This window comes from Zootoca vivipara, chromosome 5 (genome assembly GCF_963506605.1).
Source record: "Zootoca vivipara chromosome 5, rZooViv1.1, whole genome shotgun sequence".
Lineage (NCBI taxonomy): Eukaryota > Metazoa > Chordata > Lepidosauria > Squamata > Lacertidae > Zootoca > Zootoca vivipara.
This window is the reverse complement of record NC_083280.1, coordinates 86,581,176-86,600,866: the sequence shown is the minus strand read 5'-3', so window position 1 is coordinate 86,600,866 and position 19,691 is coordinate 86,581,176. Positions and strand designations below refer to the sequence as shown.

The window sequence follows — 19,691 nt, the reverse complement described above, 5'->3', positions numbered from 1 at the left end:
AAGATGAAGCTAAAACCATATAAAGTAGCCTTAACAGATGATCTCCGTAGACAGCTGGACCGAGGTGGGTCGGGACTGCTGATTCTTTTAGACCTGTCAGCAGCCTTCGATATGGTCGATCATGACCTTTTAGACCACCGCCTTGCCGACGTGGGGATTCAGGGCACAGTCCAACAATGGCTGCGTTCCTTCATCTCAGGTCGGGGACAGAGAGTGGCGCTAGGGAGGGAGTTGTCGCCGCGGCACCCCTTGGTGTGTGGAGTCCCGCAAGGCGCAATCCTTTCCCCAATGCTTTTTAATATCTTTATGCGCCCCCTTGCCCAGATTGTCCGGAGTTTTGGGCTGGGTTGTCATCAATATGCTGATGACACCCAGATCTATCTGTTGATGGACGGCTGCCCTGCCTCGGCCCCGGACACACTCACCAGGTGCTTGGAAGCTGTGGCTGGATGGCTACGTGGGAGCCGACTGAAGTTAAATCCTTCGAAGACAGAGGTCCTCTGGCTAGGTCGGGGCGACATGGGGTTGGGGGGCCAACTCCCATCTTTTGCAGGGGCTCAATTGGTACCAGCGCCTTCTGTCAAGAGTTTGGGTGTAACCTTTGACGCCTCCCTTTCCATGGAGGCGCAGGTTGCATCCACAGCAAAGGTGGCATTTTTCCATCTCCGCCGCATCAAGCAGCTGGTCCCTTACCTCTCTCGCCCCGATCTGGCCACAGTGATCCATGCGACGATCACCTCCAGGCTTGACTATTGTAACTCGCTCTACGCAGGGTTGCCCTTAAAGCTGACCCAGAAACTCCAGCGGGTGCAGAATGCCGCGGCGAGGCTCCTTACAGGGTCCCGGCCGTGGGATCACATTCATCCAGTGCTTTACCAGCTGCACTGGCTCCCGGTGGAGTACAGGATCAGGTTTAAGGTGCTGGTTTTGACCTTTAAAGCCCTATGCGACTTGGGACCCTCGTACCTACGGGACCGCCTCTCCTGGTATGCCCCGCGGAGGACCTTAAGGTCCACAAACAATAATATTCTGGAGATCCCGAGTCATAAGATGGCTAGATTGGCCTCTACTAGAGCCAGGGCCTTTTCAGTACTGGCCCCAACCTGGTGGAACGCTCTTTCCCAGGAGACCAGGGCCCTGCGGGATTTGTCATCTTTCCGCAGGGCCTGCAAGACAGAGCTGTTCTGCCTGGCCTTTGGGTTAGACTCAGCCTGACCCCTGTGTTTTTCTCCCTCATGGCTTGGATTTATGGCCTACTTGAAATGAGGCTGCACTTTAAATTTTAATACTGTATTTTAATCTGTATTTTAACTAATTTTTTTTTTTTATGTTTTATTGTGGTTCTGTTGGTGTCAGCCACTTATGGCCTACTTGAAATGAGGCTGCACTTTAAATTTTAATACTGTATTTTAATCTGTATTTTAATTAATTGTTTTTATGTTTTATTGTGGTTCTGTTGGTGTCAGCCGCCCTGAGCCCGGTTTTTGACTGGGGAGGGCGGGGTATAAATAAAAATTTATTATTATTATTTATTATTATCAAGATAAAGACCCGTTTATCTGTCTCGGAAAGCCATACAGAACAAAAATGTCACCAGAAAGCACCGATAGTGGGTGCCTATCCTATTTTGACGGGAACGCTATTCCATAGAACAAGGGCAGCCACACTAAAAGTCCTGCTCCAAGCTACTGTGGAACGGGTTTCTGAGATCTTTGCTGGGGTGGAATAGATGATCATTTGGGTCAATGATTAAGCTATTCAATATCGTCACCTTCATCAACAACAACAACAACAACAACAACAACAATGTCACATGGTCAATACTTAGTCACAACAACAAACTAATCGTCCAGTATACATAATCCAAAACAAGTTTGAAGTCCATATCATTATATAAGTTTCATAATTTTTGACCTGGCAATATATTGCAAAACATAACATGATGCATATGTGCGTATGCTATGCAAAAATCACAATGTGCCTCTACATAGCGCCATCCTTATTTCAGACACTGTGATATATCTGTATAGTGTGATGTTTAGCTGGTGATAGATCGCGATGCTACCGTAAAAACCAGATAGCACCCAGCCCTACCCTGTACATCAAGAGAGAGCCTTCACTGAAGTTCTCAGTGGGCAGGCGGTATCATGTAGGCATCCCTCTTTTAATAGCCCAGTCCCAGTCATTTAGAACTTTAAAGGCGCAAAAACACAGCCAACAACACTTTGAAAGGGGCTCAGAAATAAACGGAGCCAGTGAAAATTCAATTAGACTTAAAAGCAGTGCTTTTTTCTCTCTGGGGGTATGCAGGGGTACGCATACCCCTAAACATTTTGTGAATCTTTGTACTTTTGTCCATTTACTATATTTATTTCCCCCAATTTGAACTATAAAATGGTGGTTTCCTTGAGTCAAAATAAGAGTACCTCTAAATATTTTTAAGGGGAAAAAAGCACTGCTTAAAAGTATAACTATACTATTAACAACAACAACCCACTCTTCAGCAGATTACAACATTAAAACATTATATTAAAAACAGTATAAAACAACATGTAATCTTAAAAATACACACCTCAAGTGTCGGAAGCATTTATAAGAGACACAGATGCTCCAATATTTACTAATGAATCAGTAATGTAAAGGGATGAATTATTTTCTAGTTGGCAATAATAATAATAATAATAATAATAATTAATAATAATAATAAATTTACTATTTATACCCCGCCCATCTGGCCGGGTTCCCCCAGCCACTCTGGGCGGCTTCCAACAAAATATTAAAATACAGAAATCCATCAAACATTAAAAGCTTCCCTAAACAGGGCTGCCTTAAGATGCCTTCTAAAGGTCTGGTAATTGTTATTCTCTTTGACCTCTGGTGGGAGGGCATTACACAGGGTGGGCGCCACTACCGAGAAGGCCCTATGCCTGGTTCCCTGGCTGGCAGTGAGGTGGCCAGGTGAAAAAGAGGAGTCTTCCAGTTTTAATAATTGCATGTAAGAGAGAATTTTATCAGGCGTAGCTTGTAATTCAAGGAACACTTTCTGCCATCTCCTCTTCTACACAGCTTCTGAAGGTGCAGAAGTCCTGGCCTCTATCTTTCTCTTTCTTTTTCTCACCTGGCCACCCTAGGGGGCAGTGTGGTATAACTTTGAGGGTTTCCCAGGGCCTTGATGAATGCCACAAAACTTTGCGACTGTCCCATTAATGCATGACTGTGTGACTATGTCATTTGAATTTGTGTTTCATCATGTACAACAACTGTGTCGGTCATCTGTAGAAGTCAGTATCGCTGCTTTAGATCTTATCACAAGCAGAGCCGTCTTAAGCATATCTGGTGCCGTGGTGCGAAGATCCCTCCGGCGCCCCGCCCCCCCCCCCCGTTTCCCAGCGCGGCTGTCTGGCGGGCCCAGCAGCGTGGCGGCCCGGCACCCTGGCGCATTGCGCCACCCAGCCTTGCCTTAGGGCCGGCCCTGATCACAAGCCACCTCTGTTTAAATCTAACTGAGGTTTAAAAGGAAACCCCACTTATAGGCAATGGTTTCATTTAATAAATTGCCATATGCATTTATGTTCTGTCCTTGTTATCAACAGAATGGGGCAGATATGACCCCCCCCCCACCCAGAATACAACCATACTTTTTAAAAGATTTTTATTAGGGTTCCCCAACAGTATTTTTTAATGTAACGTTTTGGATCACAATGTACAGCAGAGCTTTCCAAACTGTGTTTTGCGACACATTAGTGTGTCGGCTGCAGTGTGTGTTGCGCGAATGAACCTTGTGCTCCTCCCAGGGCTGGAAAGAGGTTAGTTTAACGTTCGGTTTGCTCGTAAAACTGAATTTCTGTGTCGCAAAATGATGCGTGTCTTAAAAAATGTGTCACCAGCGTGAAAAGTTTGGAAAGCTGGCGTACAGGGCATTTCTATGTGATGTCTCTGCAGTGGGATTAGTATGATAACAGCGTTTCAGTAAGTATATCTGGTTCTGAAACTCCGAGAGAGGCAAAGAAGGAATTTCGGCAGAAAGAACACCTAGGCAGAATTAAGGAGATTGGAGAAAATTCAGACTGGTTCAGTAGAGTAGAAAAGAAAACAAGCAGTTGAACTGAGCCATGATGTTACAAACTGCTGTGCTTGATGACGTCGCTTGGGAATTGGTGGTGGTGGATATATCATGTGTTTTTGATGCCACGCAGGATGCTAGGAGACCTAATTGGATAACTGCATCCTCCGACTGCCACCTTCAATGCTCCATTCAGAAAGCAGATCTGTAAAAGGGTCCATTGTCTTCCAATACGTGGAAGTTCCAGAGACCAGTACAATGAAAACTGTATAGGAGCCTTTCTTGACAGGGTTCAGGGGCAATAGCAAAATGCTAACAAAATGCAAATCGAGGTGATGCAAGTGAGCTTCGGTCACATCTAGGAAAGGGGAAGGCCATGGGACCAGATCCAAGTAGAGTGGAAGCAGTAGAACAGGAAGGAGATGGGAATAGGGGTGGTGACATTCCTCTTGAGCTCCCCGAATGTGCTGGTGGCCTATGGTGGCCTAGAACCAATAGCTGGTAAGCATGCTCAGATTCCTGGACCCTCATCTCAGCCAGACATGGAAGCCAGCTGACCCAGATAGCATATACAGTGGTACCTTGGTTCTTGAACTTACTCTGTTCCGGGAGTCTGTCCGACTCCCAAAACCATTCGAAAACCAAGTCGCGGCTTCCGATTGGCTGCAGGAGCTTCCTGCACTCAATCGGAAGGCGTGTCAGATGTTTGGCTTCTGAAAAAGGTTCGCAAATCAGAACTCTTACTTCCGGGTTTGCGGAGCCAATTTGTTTGGGAGCCTAGACGTCCGGGAACCAAGGGACCACTGTATGTCGGCCAACATGGCCATAGGTGCAAAGTGAAAGTGCTCCAGGCTTCAGCTAAGAGAGACGTTTCAAGCCCAAAAAGAATGGAAGGAGTGTTACAGGGTGAATAGGAACATTTCCAGCCCTGTGTACAGAGAAGATGTGTCGTATCGATGAACAGTGCTTCTCCTTAAGTGCCGTCCAGGCTCCCCCTTTCTTCCCTTGGACTAGCAAGAATCGGGCCTAGGTTTCCGAATCCCCACAATGAGCTGTGTTACTTGATCAGCACCTGCCGGGAGAACCGGGAGGAAGAGACCCCCGCTACCCTGCAGCGCAGCAGAAGCGGGTACAAAGCGGCGCGTTTGGCAAGATGGGAAGGTTTGGATCTCTCTGTGATCATCTGACATGGAACAGATCTCTGGTCTCCTGCCAAATCATGCCGTTTGCATCCTGTTCCCCACGGCCGCTCCCCTCTCCTGCGCAATGTTAACTCGTGCATAGAAATGAGTTACTCCCACGATAGTTAGCCTTACTTCTGCGCTGGAGCTGTCTCTCTCTCTTTCTCTCTCTTCGCAGCAGGGAGGGGCTTTGCTTTCCAATCTTAATCCCTACAATTCCAGGTGAGGGAGCCAGAGTAGGAATGGCACCAAGGAGGAGGGAGACTCATCACTCTAATGCTCAAAACATTAGAAAGATCTGTCTTCTCTTGTTATTCATCATTGATGATAAGGCCAATGGTTATTTGCATGACTGCCCCAATATATTCACTCAGAGTTCATCGGAATTTCTGTAGCAATTCTTGTATTTCTTCCTGTTTCCAGAAATTGGGGGTGGGGGGAACACTACTAGATATCTTTACCCCCACTCTGATTGTAGGCATTTCTTTAAGGTTATTTCCCCCTACTTAGCATATAATTTACTAGCTGATGGAAAGGAGTTTACATACCCTGAAAGTCTCAAAGTGAGTCATTTCTGAAGATTAAGACAATATAGAAAGTAAGAGTGAACTGGGTTTCTTTTAATTTTAAAATCAGATTATCAGTGTGTCCCTTTCCTTCCATTTACAAATTGGGGGAATTCTCAAGCAGTATTTCATGTCACTCACCAAAACACCCACACGTCCTCACTGCCCAAGTAAGGAACTGCAAAGCAGCAGTCCTCCCTGCCAGTTACCTTGTTTACCCTAAGTACAATCTGCCTCCAAGGGACGCAGGTTGCACTGTGGTCTAAACCACTGAGCCTCTTGGGCTTGCCAATCAGAAGGTCAGCGGTTCGAATCCCTGCGACGGAGTGAGTTCCCGTTGCTCGGTCCCATCTCCTGCCAACCTAGCAGTTCAAAAGCACGTCAAAAAGTGCAAGTAGATAAATAGGTACCGCTCTGGCAGGAAGGTAAATGGCATTTCCGTGCATTGCTCTGGTTTCACCAGAAGCAGCTTAGTCATACTGGCCACATGACCCGAAAAAACTGTCTGCAGACAAACGCCGACTTCCTCGGCCAGTAAAGCAAGATGAGCGATGCAACCCCAGAGTCATCTGCGACTGGACAACTTAACTATCAGGGGTACTTTACCTTTACCTTTACCATCTGCTTCCAGGTATCCTGATCAATTAGAAAGGAGCAGAAGTGGTTCCTCTCCCCTGAAGTGAGAACTGGAGTGGATCTGTTTGGAGCACATTTGAAGCGTTCCCCCTACAAAGTTTTGTTTGATTTTGATTTTGGACTATTTGGTAGTATTCAACACCCATCCCACTCAGAGTGGAAGTTAATAGACACATCTAACTCAGGTCCATTCATTTTCATAGTTCTACTCTGAGTAAATTCAACCCACTAAGTCTGGGACCAGGATGAAACGGTTGCATTGTCAATTTCGCCTTCACACGTGGAACTAAGAATCTGCACATTTGAGGCAGCGGCGCTTAGAGGGTGGCGGAGAGCAAGGCAGAGAATCTCAAATCTCTGAATCCCTGGTTCCGGGAGAGTCACATCTTCCACCGGAGAGAAAAGAAGTGGAGTAGTTAGCGAAATGGAGGTCCCTTGTTGAGATGTGTTCGCTCTGAGTGCAGCGAAGTAAGCATTTGGATCAAATCCCTTAGGTTTGAATTTATCTGGGTCCATTGCCTCTGGCAAGGTATAGGAAGTGTGGAACAGCCAGGGCTGCGTCTGCAGTCAATTCCGAGGCCTGGAATTTGCCCCTTGGTGATATTACTGTGCTGCTGGACTTAAAAATAGTTTTATTGGGGGCTTTCTTTTTCAGCCGGAACTCGCAGGAACTCAATTCTGGCATCTCTCAGGCGGACGCCATTTTTACACCTTTCCCCTTCCTTCATAGCTTTATGTTTTACGCTACTGCTAAATCTTGCCATTTTTCAGTTAGTTAATCTTTTATTATTTACTCTCTTGAAATAGTTATGCTCTGCCATTCCTTTAAGAAGCTCAAGGTGGCATGTGAAGTGATTTAAAGACCAGGGACAGTAAAAACAAGAAATGGGGAAATAGACAGCAAGCAGGTATTTAAGACATAACATACCCCCTGGTATGCCAGGGCTACTAAAGCAGTCAACGGCTCTGAGCCATCAAACACCTTCTAGAAGAGGAAAGGGTCCTCGCAAGATTTCAGAATGCCATCAAGGGGAGGAGCATGACCACCTTCCTTAGTGGGCTGGGACCTCCTCTTTACCAACCACCTGAATTTGGGGTGACTGCTTTGTTGGGCCATTTTGTTGGGGGCTCTTGAACACTTGGTAGCTCAGTCGGTAGAGCACGAGACTCTTAATCTCAGGGTTGTGGGTTCGAGCCCCATGTTGGGCAAAAGATTCCTGCATTGCAGTGGGGTGGACTAGATGATGCTTGTGATGCCTTCCAGCTCTACAATTCTATGAGGGATGCCAGTGGCGCTGTGGTCTAAACCCCTGAGCCTCTTGGGCTCGCCAGTCAGAAGGTCGGCAGTTCGAATCCGTGCTGTGTTGGAAGACTGAGGGGCTGAGTGATAGCACCCTTTGCAGTTGCTAGGCAATTTAAAGGCACTCAGTAGCCTTTTTCAGATTTGCCATGGAACCTAGCAAAACAGGGCTGTCTCATGAAAGTATCCCCGCCTGTCACACGGGAGATCAGGGTGAGCCATGGACACGGGTGGCACTGTGGTCTAAACCACTGAGCCTCTTGGGCTTGCCGATCGGAAGGTCGGCAGTTCGATTCCCTGCAACGGGGTGAGCTCCCGTTGCTCTGTCCCAGCTCCTGCCAACATAGCAGTTCAAAAGCACACCAGTGCAAGTAGATAAATAGGAAGGTAAACAGCATTTCTGTGCGCTCTGGCACTCGGCATGGTGTCCCCTTGCAGCACAAGCGGTTTAGTCTTGCTGGCCACATGACCCGGAAAACTAACTGTGGACAAACACCGGCTCCCTCAGCCTGAAAGCGAGATGAGCGCCGCAAGCCCATAGTCGCCTTTGACTGGACTTAACCGTTCAGGGGTGCTTTACCTTTTACCTTCTTACACAATTCTATGATTCTAACAGGTTCATTGGTGTATAACCAATGAACTATGATTTGGGGGCATGGATCCTTGAAATGGCGGGTGGTTGGTCCAGACCATACTGGTGTTTCTCAGGCTGCTCTCCGGAGGACATAAGAGCACACTTCCTGCGGCTGTCGCCAATGCCGCCGGCAGAGAGAAACCCTTAGAATCTGCCAAGGTGATTACCCTGCAGTTCATGTAAACCATTGATACATAGCGAGGAGTTTCAACACAGTCCTAGAAGGGCTTCCTTATACTGCTACCAATATGTTGCCAGGCCAATTCAAGGTGCTGCCTTTAAACCATAAAGTCATTAAGTGGTCTGAGTCTGGGATATCACAGGGAGCACTTGCAGACCTCCCCATAACGTGAGATTGGCTGGGGCAGCCATGCTTTTGGATCTATTCTGAAGGCAGCCCTGTTTGGGGAAGTTTTTTAATGTTTTACCACTTTTCTATGATGATGATGATGATGATGATGATGATGATGATGATGATGATGGGAGCCGCCCAGAGAGGCTGGGGGAAACCCAGCCAGATGGGCAAGGTATAAATATATTATTATTATTACTACTACTACTACTACTACTACTACTATTGTACTTGGATGTGGTTTCTACTAACATGCTTAGCATTTAGTAAAGGTTATTAGATTGTGAACCTGTGGGTAACATATTTGGGTTTTTTTAAAAAACTTATATATAGCTTTTTGTGTTTTTAAGTGCTGTATTGTTTATTTTATCCTTTTCTTACATTTATGTGCTGCCTTCCGTCCCATCATGGAACCCGAGGCATCCCATATTTGGTAGAAATAATGCAGTTTTTAAAATATTATTATTGGTGTTAGTATTGATTGCCATCATCCAATGAATCACAGAAGCTGTCAGACCTAGCGATTTGGGCCCTGTGCTATATTTTAGGTCCCTTGGAAAGGCGAGCTTGGGACACGATCCATTGGGGGGGGGGGCAGGGGCAGAGTGCCCTTCACTCTGGCATTTGCTCTCCGCCAACCTGAAGTGACGTGGGCCGTGCCAGCTTTCTCATCTGCCCACTTGGCTTCCCTCCCCACAGACTTGTTCAATGGATTTGTTGGAATTAATCATCTTGGTTTGCAACCCTGGCGCCAAGCCAGCATTGCCGAGGCTGTCGCCATGGAGACAGCTCTGCTTGGGCTTGATGCATTTAAGTGTGCGTTGTGTTTGTGAGGGGAAAATGCAGCGTGCCAGCTTCCCTCCGCCCTGGCATGGTGTGGAGCCAGTACCGAGGCATGATTCACAAGGCAGACGGCGCATGAGAGACCCGTCACTTGTCCCCAACCCTGAAGGGATGTGTCACTGTGTGTGCACACCCCGTCCTGCTTTAGGGTCCTTTTCCATGTGTGCCTTTGTGGGCGAGGTGGGGAGACAGAATCAACTCTCATCTCTGCGTTCACGGCCAGGTTTTTGTCTGTGCGTATATCTCTTTTTTCCCGTAGAGCTCCCTTTGATGCTGGGGAGCTGCAAGGCCTTTCAGCATTAAGAGATGCTCAGAACGCCAGCTTCCTTTTGAAATAAGAGGCAGGTTTTCACCAAGGCTGCAGAAGTGGCAGATTCTGCTGAAGGGCGCTGGAAAATAAGGCACAGGAGCGACAGGTCGTTTGCACTTAACCTAGCTCCTGTTAATCGCTGCAGCTACTCAAGTCTCTGCCTCTGAGGCCTTTTTGACCCCAAAATTATATTTCAACAAAGCTGGGGACTGATAGAAAGGATAGCCCAGACTCCTCCCGAGCCGTAACCATACTGTGGGCTGTGTGCAGATGATAACTTAGTAGAATATTGTGGGGAGAACGGAAGACAGTAGAGATGATTGATGGCTTGATTGACTGATTGGATAGATAAACCTGATAGGTTTATTATGTTCAGGGAATCATAAAATTGTAGCGTTAGAAGGGACCCCAAGGGTCCTAGTTCAGGCACTAGGAACATTTTGCGCCTGGCGATCAGCCACCTGCAACCAAGTGAAGATGCTTCGGCACCAGGATGGCACCGTCTCTACCATCTGGAGGTGCATGCCTGCCTGGGGATCCTTGGATCTTGACTGCTTTCACACACAAGAAGCAACACATCCTGTCTGTTACATTTCATCTGCACAATCAGGATGAATTTCAGGAACCCAAAAGTTGTATTGAAAACAGGAGAGCTTTCAAGCTGTCTGGGCTCAAAAAGCCAACTAGGCCTTTTGTTTTGGCATCTGTCACCTGGTTTAAGGAGCTGTTTGGTGACTAGCTTATATATCAGAGTTCCTAACACGGATCTAGTCCAACCCCCTGCAATGCAGGAATTCTGTTCTGCGCTTTCTCTCTCTCTCTCTCTCTCTCTCTCTCTCTCTCTCTCTCTCTCTCTCTCTCTCTCTCTCTCTTTGGGAGCTTGTTATCTTTGGCTACAGTTGCCTGCAGTATAGGCATTGCTTTTTCTTCGTTGTGGTCAGCTTCCGTGATGAACAACACATTCCCCACCCACAAAGTTCGTCCCACCCCACTCCTCCATGGTCAGATTAGTTTTGTGCATTTTTTTCCCTACTTCTGTGGTGGGTGGGTGGGTTGTGTTTTAAGTAATGTACAGGATATTTGCATCCTTTACAACTAATCATTTTAGTTCTTTAAAAATAAAACAATCCCCCTCCCTTGACTCACATGATGAGTAATATACATACAAAGTTTGGATCGGTTTTTAAAGTTTTTTTCTTGATTTTTAAGGTTAAGTCCAAAGCCTCTGCATGTGCACTCATCCCGAAAGCAGCAAAAGGTTGCCTCTTTCTAGATAATCATGTTCTGCAATCAGGGTGGATTTGATTTAAATCAAACTGATTTAAATCATGATTTAAATCACGATCTAAATCACTAGTCAGTAAGGCTCGATTTAAATCATAGTTTTCTACATAAAGACTAATTCTTGCTGGTATAACTTTAATATGCAAGTAGATGAAGATTTTTAGAATAACAACTTTTCATATTAGTTTTTTATCCCCAATTTAATAGGTTAATCATTCATATTTGGACAACTTTACTGTTGTACTTAGGAAGGAGAGAAATAATCATTACCTTAATAATAACAATTTAAATAGATTTATTCAACTGAAACAATAACATTACAGCATATGTTATTTGCTTAAACAAACATCCATGTTTGTTAACTAATTTGGCTAAACAAAAACAAAATATATGTATTTTAAGAAACTTAGACTGTCAGCCCAGCCTACAGATGAAAAACTTAAATACTGTCCACTCCAAACAATCAGAAAAATATTGTTTCTATTCTATTCACTGATCTTCTTGAAACTTAGCACTGAAGGGGTTGTTTCTGTATTCATAGGTTTGTAGAACAATAGGATTAAGGTCTTTTTCTCAACTCTGTTCATGTTATAACATTTTTGCTGTGAAGAAGAGGCATGTGATCTCTGTTGAGTCAAATTCAGTTTTGAGAACTGCAAAAGTAAACCAAGCATCTGTGATAATATCTTGTAGGCAGAGAAACTGCCCAATAATCTTACAAAAACCTCTGGAAGAGCATGACATTGTGAATGGATTAATGGAATTTATTTACCCAAAAAATTAAACATATACAACCTTATTCTACATAATTAAAAAACTAATCTTTGGATGGTAATATATTTTCCTCAAAAAGCATTTTATTTAAAAAAAAATCAGATTTTTTTGATTTTTTTTAAAAAAATAATCATTGATTTTTATCCACCCTGTCTGCAATTTCTTAACTTTTAAAATACATTTTTATTTCAAGTAAGTGTGTGTCTATGTTTTCCCCTTTCAAGCCAGAATTAGGTTCTTTGACTTTTCCTGGCCGGCTAAACCAGGGGAGGGTAGCTGATGAGTCTCAAACCCTCAGTGAGTTAAGGGACTTCACCTGCATGCAAAGCCAGCCTCTGACAGATTAAATGGACAAGACCAAGAGTGGGTCCAACAGTCAAGAAGGCGGTTTCTGCGTGTGCTGTAGAGGGAAGTGGGAGGCAGATGGGGCTCATCCATCTAGTAGCCCATCTAGAAGAAGGAAGTAATTATCCTAAACCTCTGCTGCTGTAAGGGGGGGAAAGTACAGAGAACCGCCCCCTTGCATCAGAAGTAGCTCCTCCCCAAGTAGCGATGGAAGCGAGGGCTCTGAGGAAGCTAGTGAGGGAATGGAGAGAGAGGGCCAGGGCTCCAGCAACATGAGAGAGCCCTGGCCACACAGGAGTGGGGAAAGGGAGGGGGAGAAGGGAGAAAGTGAAAGCCTGGAGCGTAGACCCCTTCCTCCGGTTCCGGAATTACGCAGGAGAAAGAGAGGGAGGAGATTCACTGTCCCGAGGCTACTATGTTGGAGAGGGTCACGTGGGGGGGGGCAGTGCCGGATTCTGCATCGGACTGAGCAGACATGTTGTACATACCCAGCTCACTGTAAATAGCCTGCACTAATAAAAACTGCTGAAAGACAAGCATGCGGAGCGTCGTTACTCTAGAGTAGTCGCAAGAACCTCTGACAGCTGCCTTGTGGGTTATCTTCGGGAGAAGAAAAGACTAAGGAGTAAACCCTACGCAGATCCAAAGTAGAATACCTAAGATGGATGGATGGCCTTGTATGCCTCCTTCCTAGCTGGTACCAAACGTATTGTTCGGCTTTCCTTGGGACATCAGCAAGGCCGGGGGTGTGTGTGTGTGTCTTGCCAGCTGGGCAGCCCAGGACCTCCAGACACACTGCTCAGGCTTGCTTCAATGCTGCTAATGCAGTGGTTTAACTCCCCCCCCCCCCGAGGTGCACTCCATTGTTTCTGGAGACAGACAGATGCCAACAATGAGTCTTGTCAGTTTCATATCCCCATTGGCTTGTATGGGTGGGGAGACCTGTGGCCTCCCACGTGCTGGTGGGTTGCCATCAGCCGCAGCCAGCAAAGGCCGGCTTGTGGGGATGATGGGAGCTGTGGTCTAGCAGCAACTGCGGGGGCCACCGGTTCCTCACCCCTGGGCTAGGAAAAGCAACTGCAGTCAGGATCTAGGAAAGGGGCTTTGTCTTCCCTCATCGTCATCCACTTGGAAAATGGTCAAGGCACAATGACTGGACCGTAGGCAGGGTGAACTATTGATGGGACCGGTGTGGGGCCTGAGCTGACTTTAAAACGTTGCTTGTTTGCTGCGCAGAGACGAAGAGGAACTGCGCAAGTCGCTTTCCGAACTGGCAGACCCCAACCCCAAGTCCATCAAGCGCATCAGCAGCTGCAGCAACCCTTTCCTGGATTTCTCGCAGGACCCCAGCATCACTACATACAAGCACAGCCTCCTCGTGCGCAAGAGCCATGCCGAGCCGGATTGCAAAAAGAGTAAGTCCGATATTGGTGGTGTTGTGCTGGGCGATGGGGAGGGGGCTCCCTCTTGGCAATGGCACAGGCTGCACTTGACTGCACATGAGGAAGTGAGCAAGGAGGTGCTGGTCTGCGCTGGGTATCGCTTCCTTTTAGCCCCACACAGGCAGGAGGAAACTTTTAAAATGGCAACATCTTTGAAGGCAGGATCCTTGCCTTGTCTTTGGCCCAAGAAACACACCTTGCAAATATTTCAGCTTTGCCAAGGAGAGAAAGAGTGGAAAAAAAACTATTATTTAGGGAAGTTTTTAGTGTTTGATGTTTTACTGTGTTTTTAATATTCTGTTGGGAGCCGCCCAGAATGGCTGGGGAAACCCAGCCAGATGGGCAGGGTATAAATAAATATATTATTATTATTATTATTATTATTATTATTATTATTATTATTATTATTTATTAAAAAGCTTCCACAGAAAGACACCCTCCCCAGTAATTTATTTATTTTTAAAAAAACAACCCAGAGGGGCTAGTATGTGACCCGCCACTGATGTTCTCACATGTCCAGAATTGTGTGGTGAAACATCTATGGCAGCCAGAAGGTCTGCTGCACCTGGAGGAAAAGGTGGTTGGTCGCCAGAGTCTTTTGTCAATGTCTCACATGAGGAAAGACCCCCCCCTCTCTTTTATGTTCATGGAAACTCCCCTGTATGACTAACTCCTCCTTACCCACACAGCATAATGTTTGGATTATCTTTCTTGAGGTGCACCTATTGGGCACCTATTTAAAATCGACCCCCCCCTTCTTTCAAAACAATTCAAAGGAAGTTGCCGGGGTTTTTGCCGGAAACAAAAGCCCACCAATTTTTCTGACTGATTCAGATTCTATGGGGAGTTTGTTTTGACCAGCAATTGCTGTCGCAAAGGGGCTCCATTCAAAAATTCCAGCCAGTGCTTTGTCCTTCCCTGCTCCTTAAAGTGTTTCAGATAAGCCCTGCAAAGTTGCTCTTCCCCTTGTGCTGTCTTGTGGAGTCTCTGCCATTTCAAAAAGGGTCTAGGGTGGGATTCTGTACTGTGTTGATGGCGCCACATACAGGCTGCGTCTTAATATCTCCCGCTTCAGCAGTAGAAATCTGGTGAGGAACAGGTTGCAATTCATTAAAAAAAAAGCAGTGATGGTATAACTCAGGCATGTCCAACAGGTAGATCGTGATCTACCGGTAGATCACTGGACATCTGTGGTAGATCACCAATAGATCAGTGGCTCCCCCCAAAGAAGCTAAAAAACTTTGGCTCCCCTAAAAAAGCTCAACATCTTTGCCCTGCACCCCTAAAATGACCTGAACCACCAAAAACAGCGCTTTCCTTCCTAAAAAAAAGTTCAATGTTGCTTTCCTCTTCCCTAAAGAAGCACAACAACTTTGACCTGAACCCCCCCAAAAGGGGGGTAGATCACTGCCAGTTTTTAACTGTGAGTAGATCGCAGTCTCTTGGAAGTTGCCCACCCCTGGTATAACTCATCCGAGGATAAATGGCAGTTCAGATTTGCCTTAGCAGTGTTCCTGGTGTTTTATCTTCATCTTCTGAAGGGCCACATAAGCACTTCTGTCTACATGCATGAGTACTCAGAAGCAAGCCCCATGGAATTCAAGTGTCTATAGGATTGCAGGTCTATAGGGTGGAGTCCAAACGACATGTGTTGCAGGATCAGGTCAGCAGCGTTCGAGTCGAGCATGACTTTTCCTCAGGAAGGATAGCGGAAGCTGCCGCAGATCTCTAGCCTGGAGCAAGGGGGCGGGATATGGTTTTTTTTTTTCCTTGCAGGTTGCTGGGTTTTTAAATACTGTTGCAATTTTGTGCCAGATGTGGCTGGCAGCATAGGACGATGCATAACCTTCAGGGAGGGCACCGGGAAGTTGCACAGGCCGGGGGGGGGGGGAGGAGGTTGTACTGGAGAGATTGCTGGGGATAAACTAAGCTCATCCTGCCAGGTGACAGCCTATTCCCTTGCATCACTTTTTCTGGGCATGGTTTTGAATTAGGGGCGGGGGAGAGGGTGCAAGGCGAGGACATTCTTCCAGGTTCACAGAGGACTCGGTGGGAAGGGGAACCGAGCCATTTGCCTGGTGTGAAGGTACCTGGCCCATCCCAAAGAATGCATCCCCACTGCGCCCTCCATTTTCCCTGCAAAATCCTCCCTAATCCCAGGCAGCTAATGCCTTTTTGATTTGATTAGATGCTGTGCCTGTATGCTTCGTGTCTGTTGCCGAGTACAGAATTACCTGGCAGGAGCCACTCGCTGCGCCTGATTCCTCTAAGTGGAGCTTCAACAGCTTCCTGATGCCTCTACCCTAGAAAACAGCAGGATGGGGCCAGCCCTGTCCTTGCCAGCCACCCATACAGAATGTGCCAATTCCCAGGCCCCCAGACATGCATGCCTCTGCTGAGCTTGCTCCCTTCCCTCCAAGGCCTTTGTCTAGCACCAACTTTTGTAATGACTCTTCTCCCTTTTCCTTGGCAGCCCCAAGAGGGAAGCGGGGGTGGAAGACTTTCCACGCGATCCTGAAGGGCATGATCCTGTATCTACAGAAGGTAACTAAAGCAATATTTCCGTTGGCTGGAATAAGGGACCCAACCCAGTTTCCCCCCATGGTTTTTCATGTTTTGTTCTGCTTCCAATAACTGTTCATTAAACCGAAATGTCGACAAGGAAAGCTGGGACTGAAGAAGAGGAGCGTTGAGATTGGCTGGGCAAGGAATTCATTGGAAGTCTCCTCTTTCCCCACCAATTCCCCACTCCGCCAAGTTGTTGATCTCAAGCCCCTGCCCTCATTTACGTACAGTGGTACCTCGACTTCCAAAGGTTTCGACTTCCAAAGTCCGCAAACCCAGAAATATTTTCACCGTGCGCGCATTCTGCGCATGCACAAAATGAATGCTTCGACTTATGAAGGATTCGACTTCCTAAGAGCGCCGCGGAACGGATTGCCTTCGTAAGTTGAGGTACCACTGTACATGTGCAATTTCTGACCTCTTCCCCAACTCTGCCCATAGCATGAGCTTTCCTACACACCCAGAGAAATTATATTCTCTTGTCCTCAGGATGTTTAGACCCTTTCTGAACTGAAAGTGAGACTGCATGGAAAATCCAGCCGTGTCTCACGCAGATCAGAGTCAATGTAGGAGATCATCTGCTGTGACAGTCTCTTGGCTTTGCTTAGTGCTGTCGAGAAGAGTCTCTCTTGCAATATCAGGGGGAAAGAGCTCCGCTTCTGCCTGATGTGTACCGCCATATTGGCAGATTCTGCTCTGCAGCAGCTAAAGGTTGCAAAACACTTTGCAGGTTCTGTTATAGTTAGCCTCGTGATAGCCCTGTGTAGTAGGCCTCTCAAGTGTTGTGGGTCTTAATCCAAACTGAAACGGCATCCTTTCCCTTTTTAGAACTCTTGAGGCATCTTGCAACTCTTCTTGCTTTCTTTAACCCAGAAAAATTGGAAGGGTGAATCATCCTCTCCAATTTAAGATGAGCCTGAGATAATTGTGCACATTTTTCAGAAAGGGACAGGCCTACATACATGTCAGCTTCCGCACCAGAAGTCTGGCTGAACTGCATCAAAGGCAGCGGGAGAGAAATTCCTCAACAGGCAGGCTGTGTTGATGCAGCCAACGCAATGCACATTTCCCCAAAGGGGGGCAAACGCAGAACATGGGAAAGAGCATGCAGGATCAGGCTAGCGGCACGTGGTCCAGCATCGTGTTCTCACGGTGTCTGAACAGTTGCCTCTGGGGAAACCTGCAAGCAGGATTCAAGCACAAGACCCCTCCCCCTTCAGGCAACGGATTCAGAAGCACTGCTGCCTCAAACTGTGGAGGCAGAGCATAGCCATTGTATCTAGGAGCCCTCAATAGCCCTCTCCTCTCCATGCATTTGTCCGGTCCTCTTTTAAAACCATCCAGGTTGGTGGCTGTTGCTGTGGGAGCTGCCACTGGTTCTGCTAGCTAGGGGAGTCTCAAGTTTGGGAAACCCTGATCCTAGTGGAAGCTAAGCAGCAAGTAGCAATGACTACCTAGATTCAGTTTTAGGTAGCCACTTGGCTGTGTGATGGAAGCCTCAGGCAGATGACAAATAGTAGGAACGGATTCAGATTTAGTCTGCTGCAGAAGAGGTGTGGCACTGGCGCCAGTCAATCCCAGTGGGCAGAGGAAGGAACAGGAGGCGGTGAAGCCCATGGCTGGCAAAGGGGGTTAGAAGAGATGCAACATGATTCAAATTTGGTAGGGTGGAATGGGATGCTGGGTGAGATATGCCTTTGGCCTCATATATCAGGACACTTCTTAAGCTCCTATAAGGATGGCCTTGCAAGAGTAGCCATTTCAGAGAAGCCGTATTTGTATCAAGGAATTATTTTCACCGCAAAACTCAAATTGCTGGAAGCTAACCAGGGACAGATGCCCACACGCCCTTGTAATGAGCAATCCTGTGAAATGCTGGATCTCTCTCAATACTTCCAGAGCTCCATTTGGAAGGGGCTGGGCAGCGAGGGACCACTAATCTTTCCCTGGACGTTGTTAAGCGGAAACGCTTCCTGCTTTACCTACTGTCTCCTTGAGCGTTGCTAAAGAAGCAAAGGGTAGTAGTTGTGGTCCACACTGTGTGCCTTAATTGGAATGAACTGCTGCAGCAAGACAGATGTTTAATATGTTTGTGGCAGAGTGTTTATGAATTTTGGTGAGAACGGGCAGGGTGGGTATTGCAGAACGTAATGGAAGAGCAGGTCATAACCCAAGACCAATAATGAATGGGAAGAAAAATGCCACTCAAGAATCTCTCAGGGAGCCCCTCTGGTTTCCAAGCATTTTTACAAAAATGCCCACCTTCTGTCAATATGACGCATCTAAGTAAATATTAAGGTGATAAGGTTTCAGGTTCTGAAGCAAATTATACACATACATACCTCAAATGTCCTGCCTACCAGGTCTGAGGTCTCCTTATTTGGGATTTTCTAGTGTGGGTGTGCACAAAGTCCCATTCTGCAGTCCTAGAAGCCTCTTGGTACATCACCCTCAAACCTTAAGATCAGACACTTGAGATGCAAGTGAGGGGGGAGCCCCATGCCCTTTTGGGAGGTGGCAGGGGTCAGGAGGAGCAAATTCACCAGACCCACCCACTGTCTGCCTGCACTTCAGGAGGAGTACAAGCCTGGCAAGGCCCTGGCTGAGGAGGAACTGAAGAACGCCATCAGCATCCACCACTCCTTGGCCACCCAAGCATCGGACTACAACAAGAGGCCCAACGTCTTCTACCTCAGAACGGCTGACTGGAGAGTCTTCCTCTTCCAGGCCCAGTAAGTCAGTCGTCTTGGGGCCCGTATTGAAAACCCTGGGCATCCAGACAAGAGGGGAGGGATAGCGAGAAAGGGAAATGGCTTGCTGAGAAGTTGTCGCTCCCACACTGCCCCCTTTTCTCAGATTCAGCCACCTCTGTGAGCTTAGCCAGATCAGAACTTGCTTCAGATCTGCTCCACTTGCCTCTAATTTTTTCCTTCCTTCCTTAAGTGTCCCAGCCACTTACAATCCCCATCTCAAATTGGTTGTGTTTCTCCAGAGTCACACAGTATGCGCTGGTTAGTTCAGTCCTGTCCTAGTCTGGCCCCAAATATAGGCCTGTCCCCTTGTTAAAGACACACATACACACTTAACACAAAAAAGCACTTTTTCATTTTTTTAATACAAAACCTGGAAGAAGCTGCAGTCCTAGTGCTAGGAAGGGGAACTTCATCTGTCGACTTTTGCATCTTCCTCCAGGAACACGGAGCAAATGAATTCCTGGATCACACGCATCAATGTGGTGGCAGCCATGTTCTCCGCACCCCCATTCCCAGCTGCTATTGGGTCTCAGAAGAAATTTAGCCGCCCACTGCTGCCCAGCTCCACCACACGGCTGTCTCAGGTAAGCGGAGAGGAATTGGAGAAGGCAGACGTGGTAGGGTTGCAGGTTGGCAGGGGGAG

General features: G+C 46.9%; 1 protein-coding gene across 1 annotated transcript in view; it reads left to right on the top strand.

The window, feature by feature from the left end:
- PSD (pleckstrin and Sec7 domain containing) overlaps window positions 1-19,691 on the top strand; it is a 79,812-nt gene that overhangs the window by 55,880 nt on the left and 4,241 nt on the right. Inside the window, exons 11-14 of the mRNA XM_060275075.1 lie at window positions 13,525-13,703; window positions 16,204-16,274; window positions 18,870-19,027; window positions 19,488-19,632. Of these exons, the coding sequence (XP_060131058.1) occupies window positions 13,525-13,703; window positions 16,204-16,274; window positions 18,870-19,027; window positions 19,488-19,632 (553 nt within the window). The remainder of the gene's footprint in view (window positions 1-13,524; window positions 13,704-16,203; window positions 16,275-18,869; window positions 19,028-19,487; window positions 19,633-19,691) is intronic.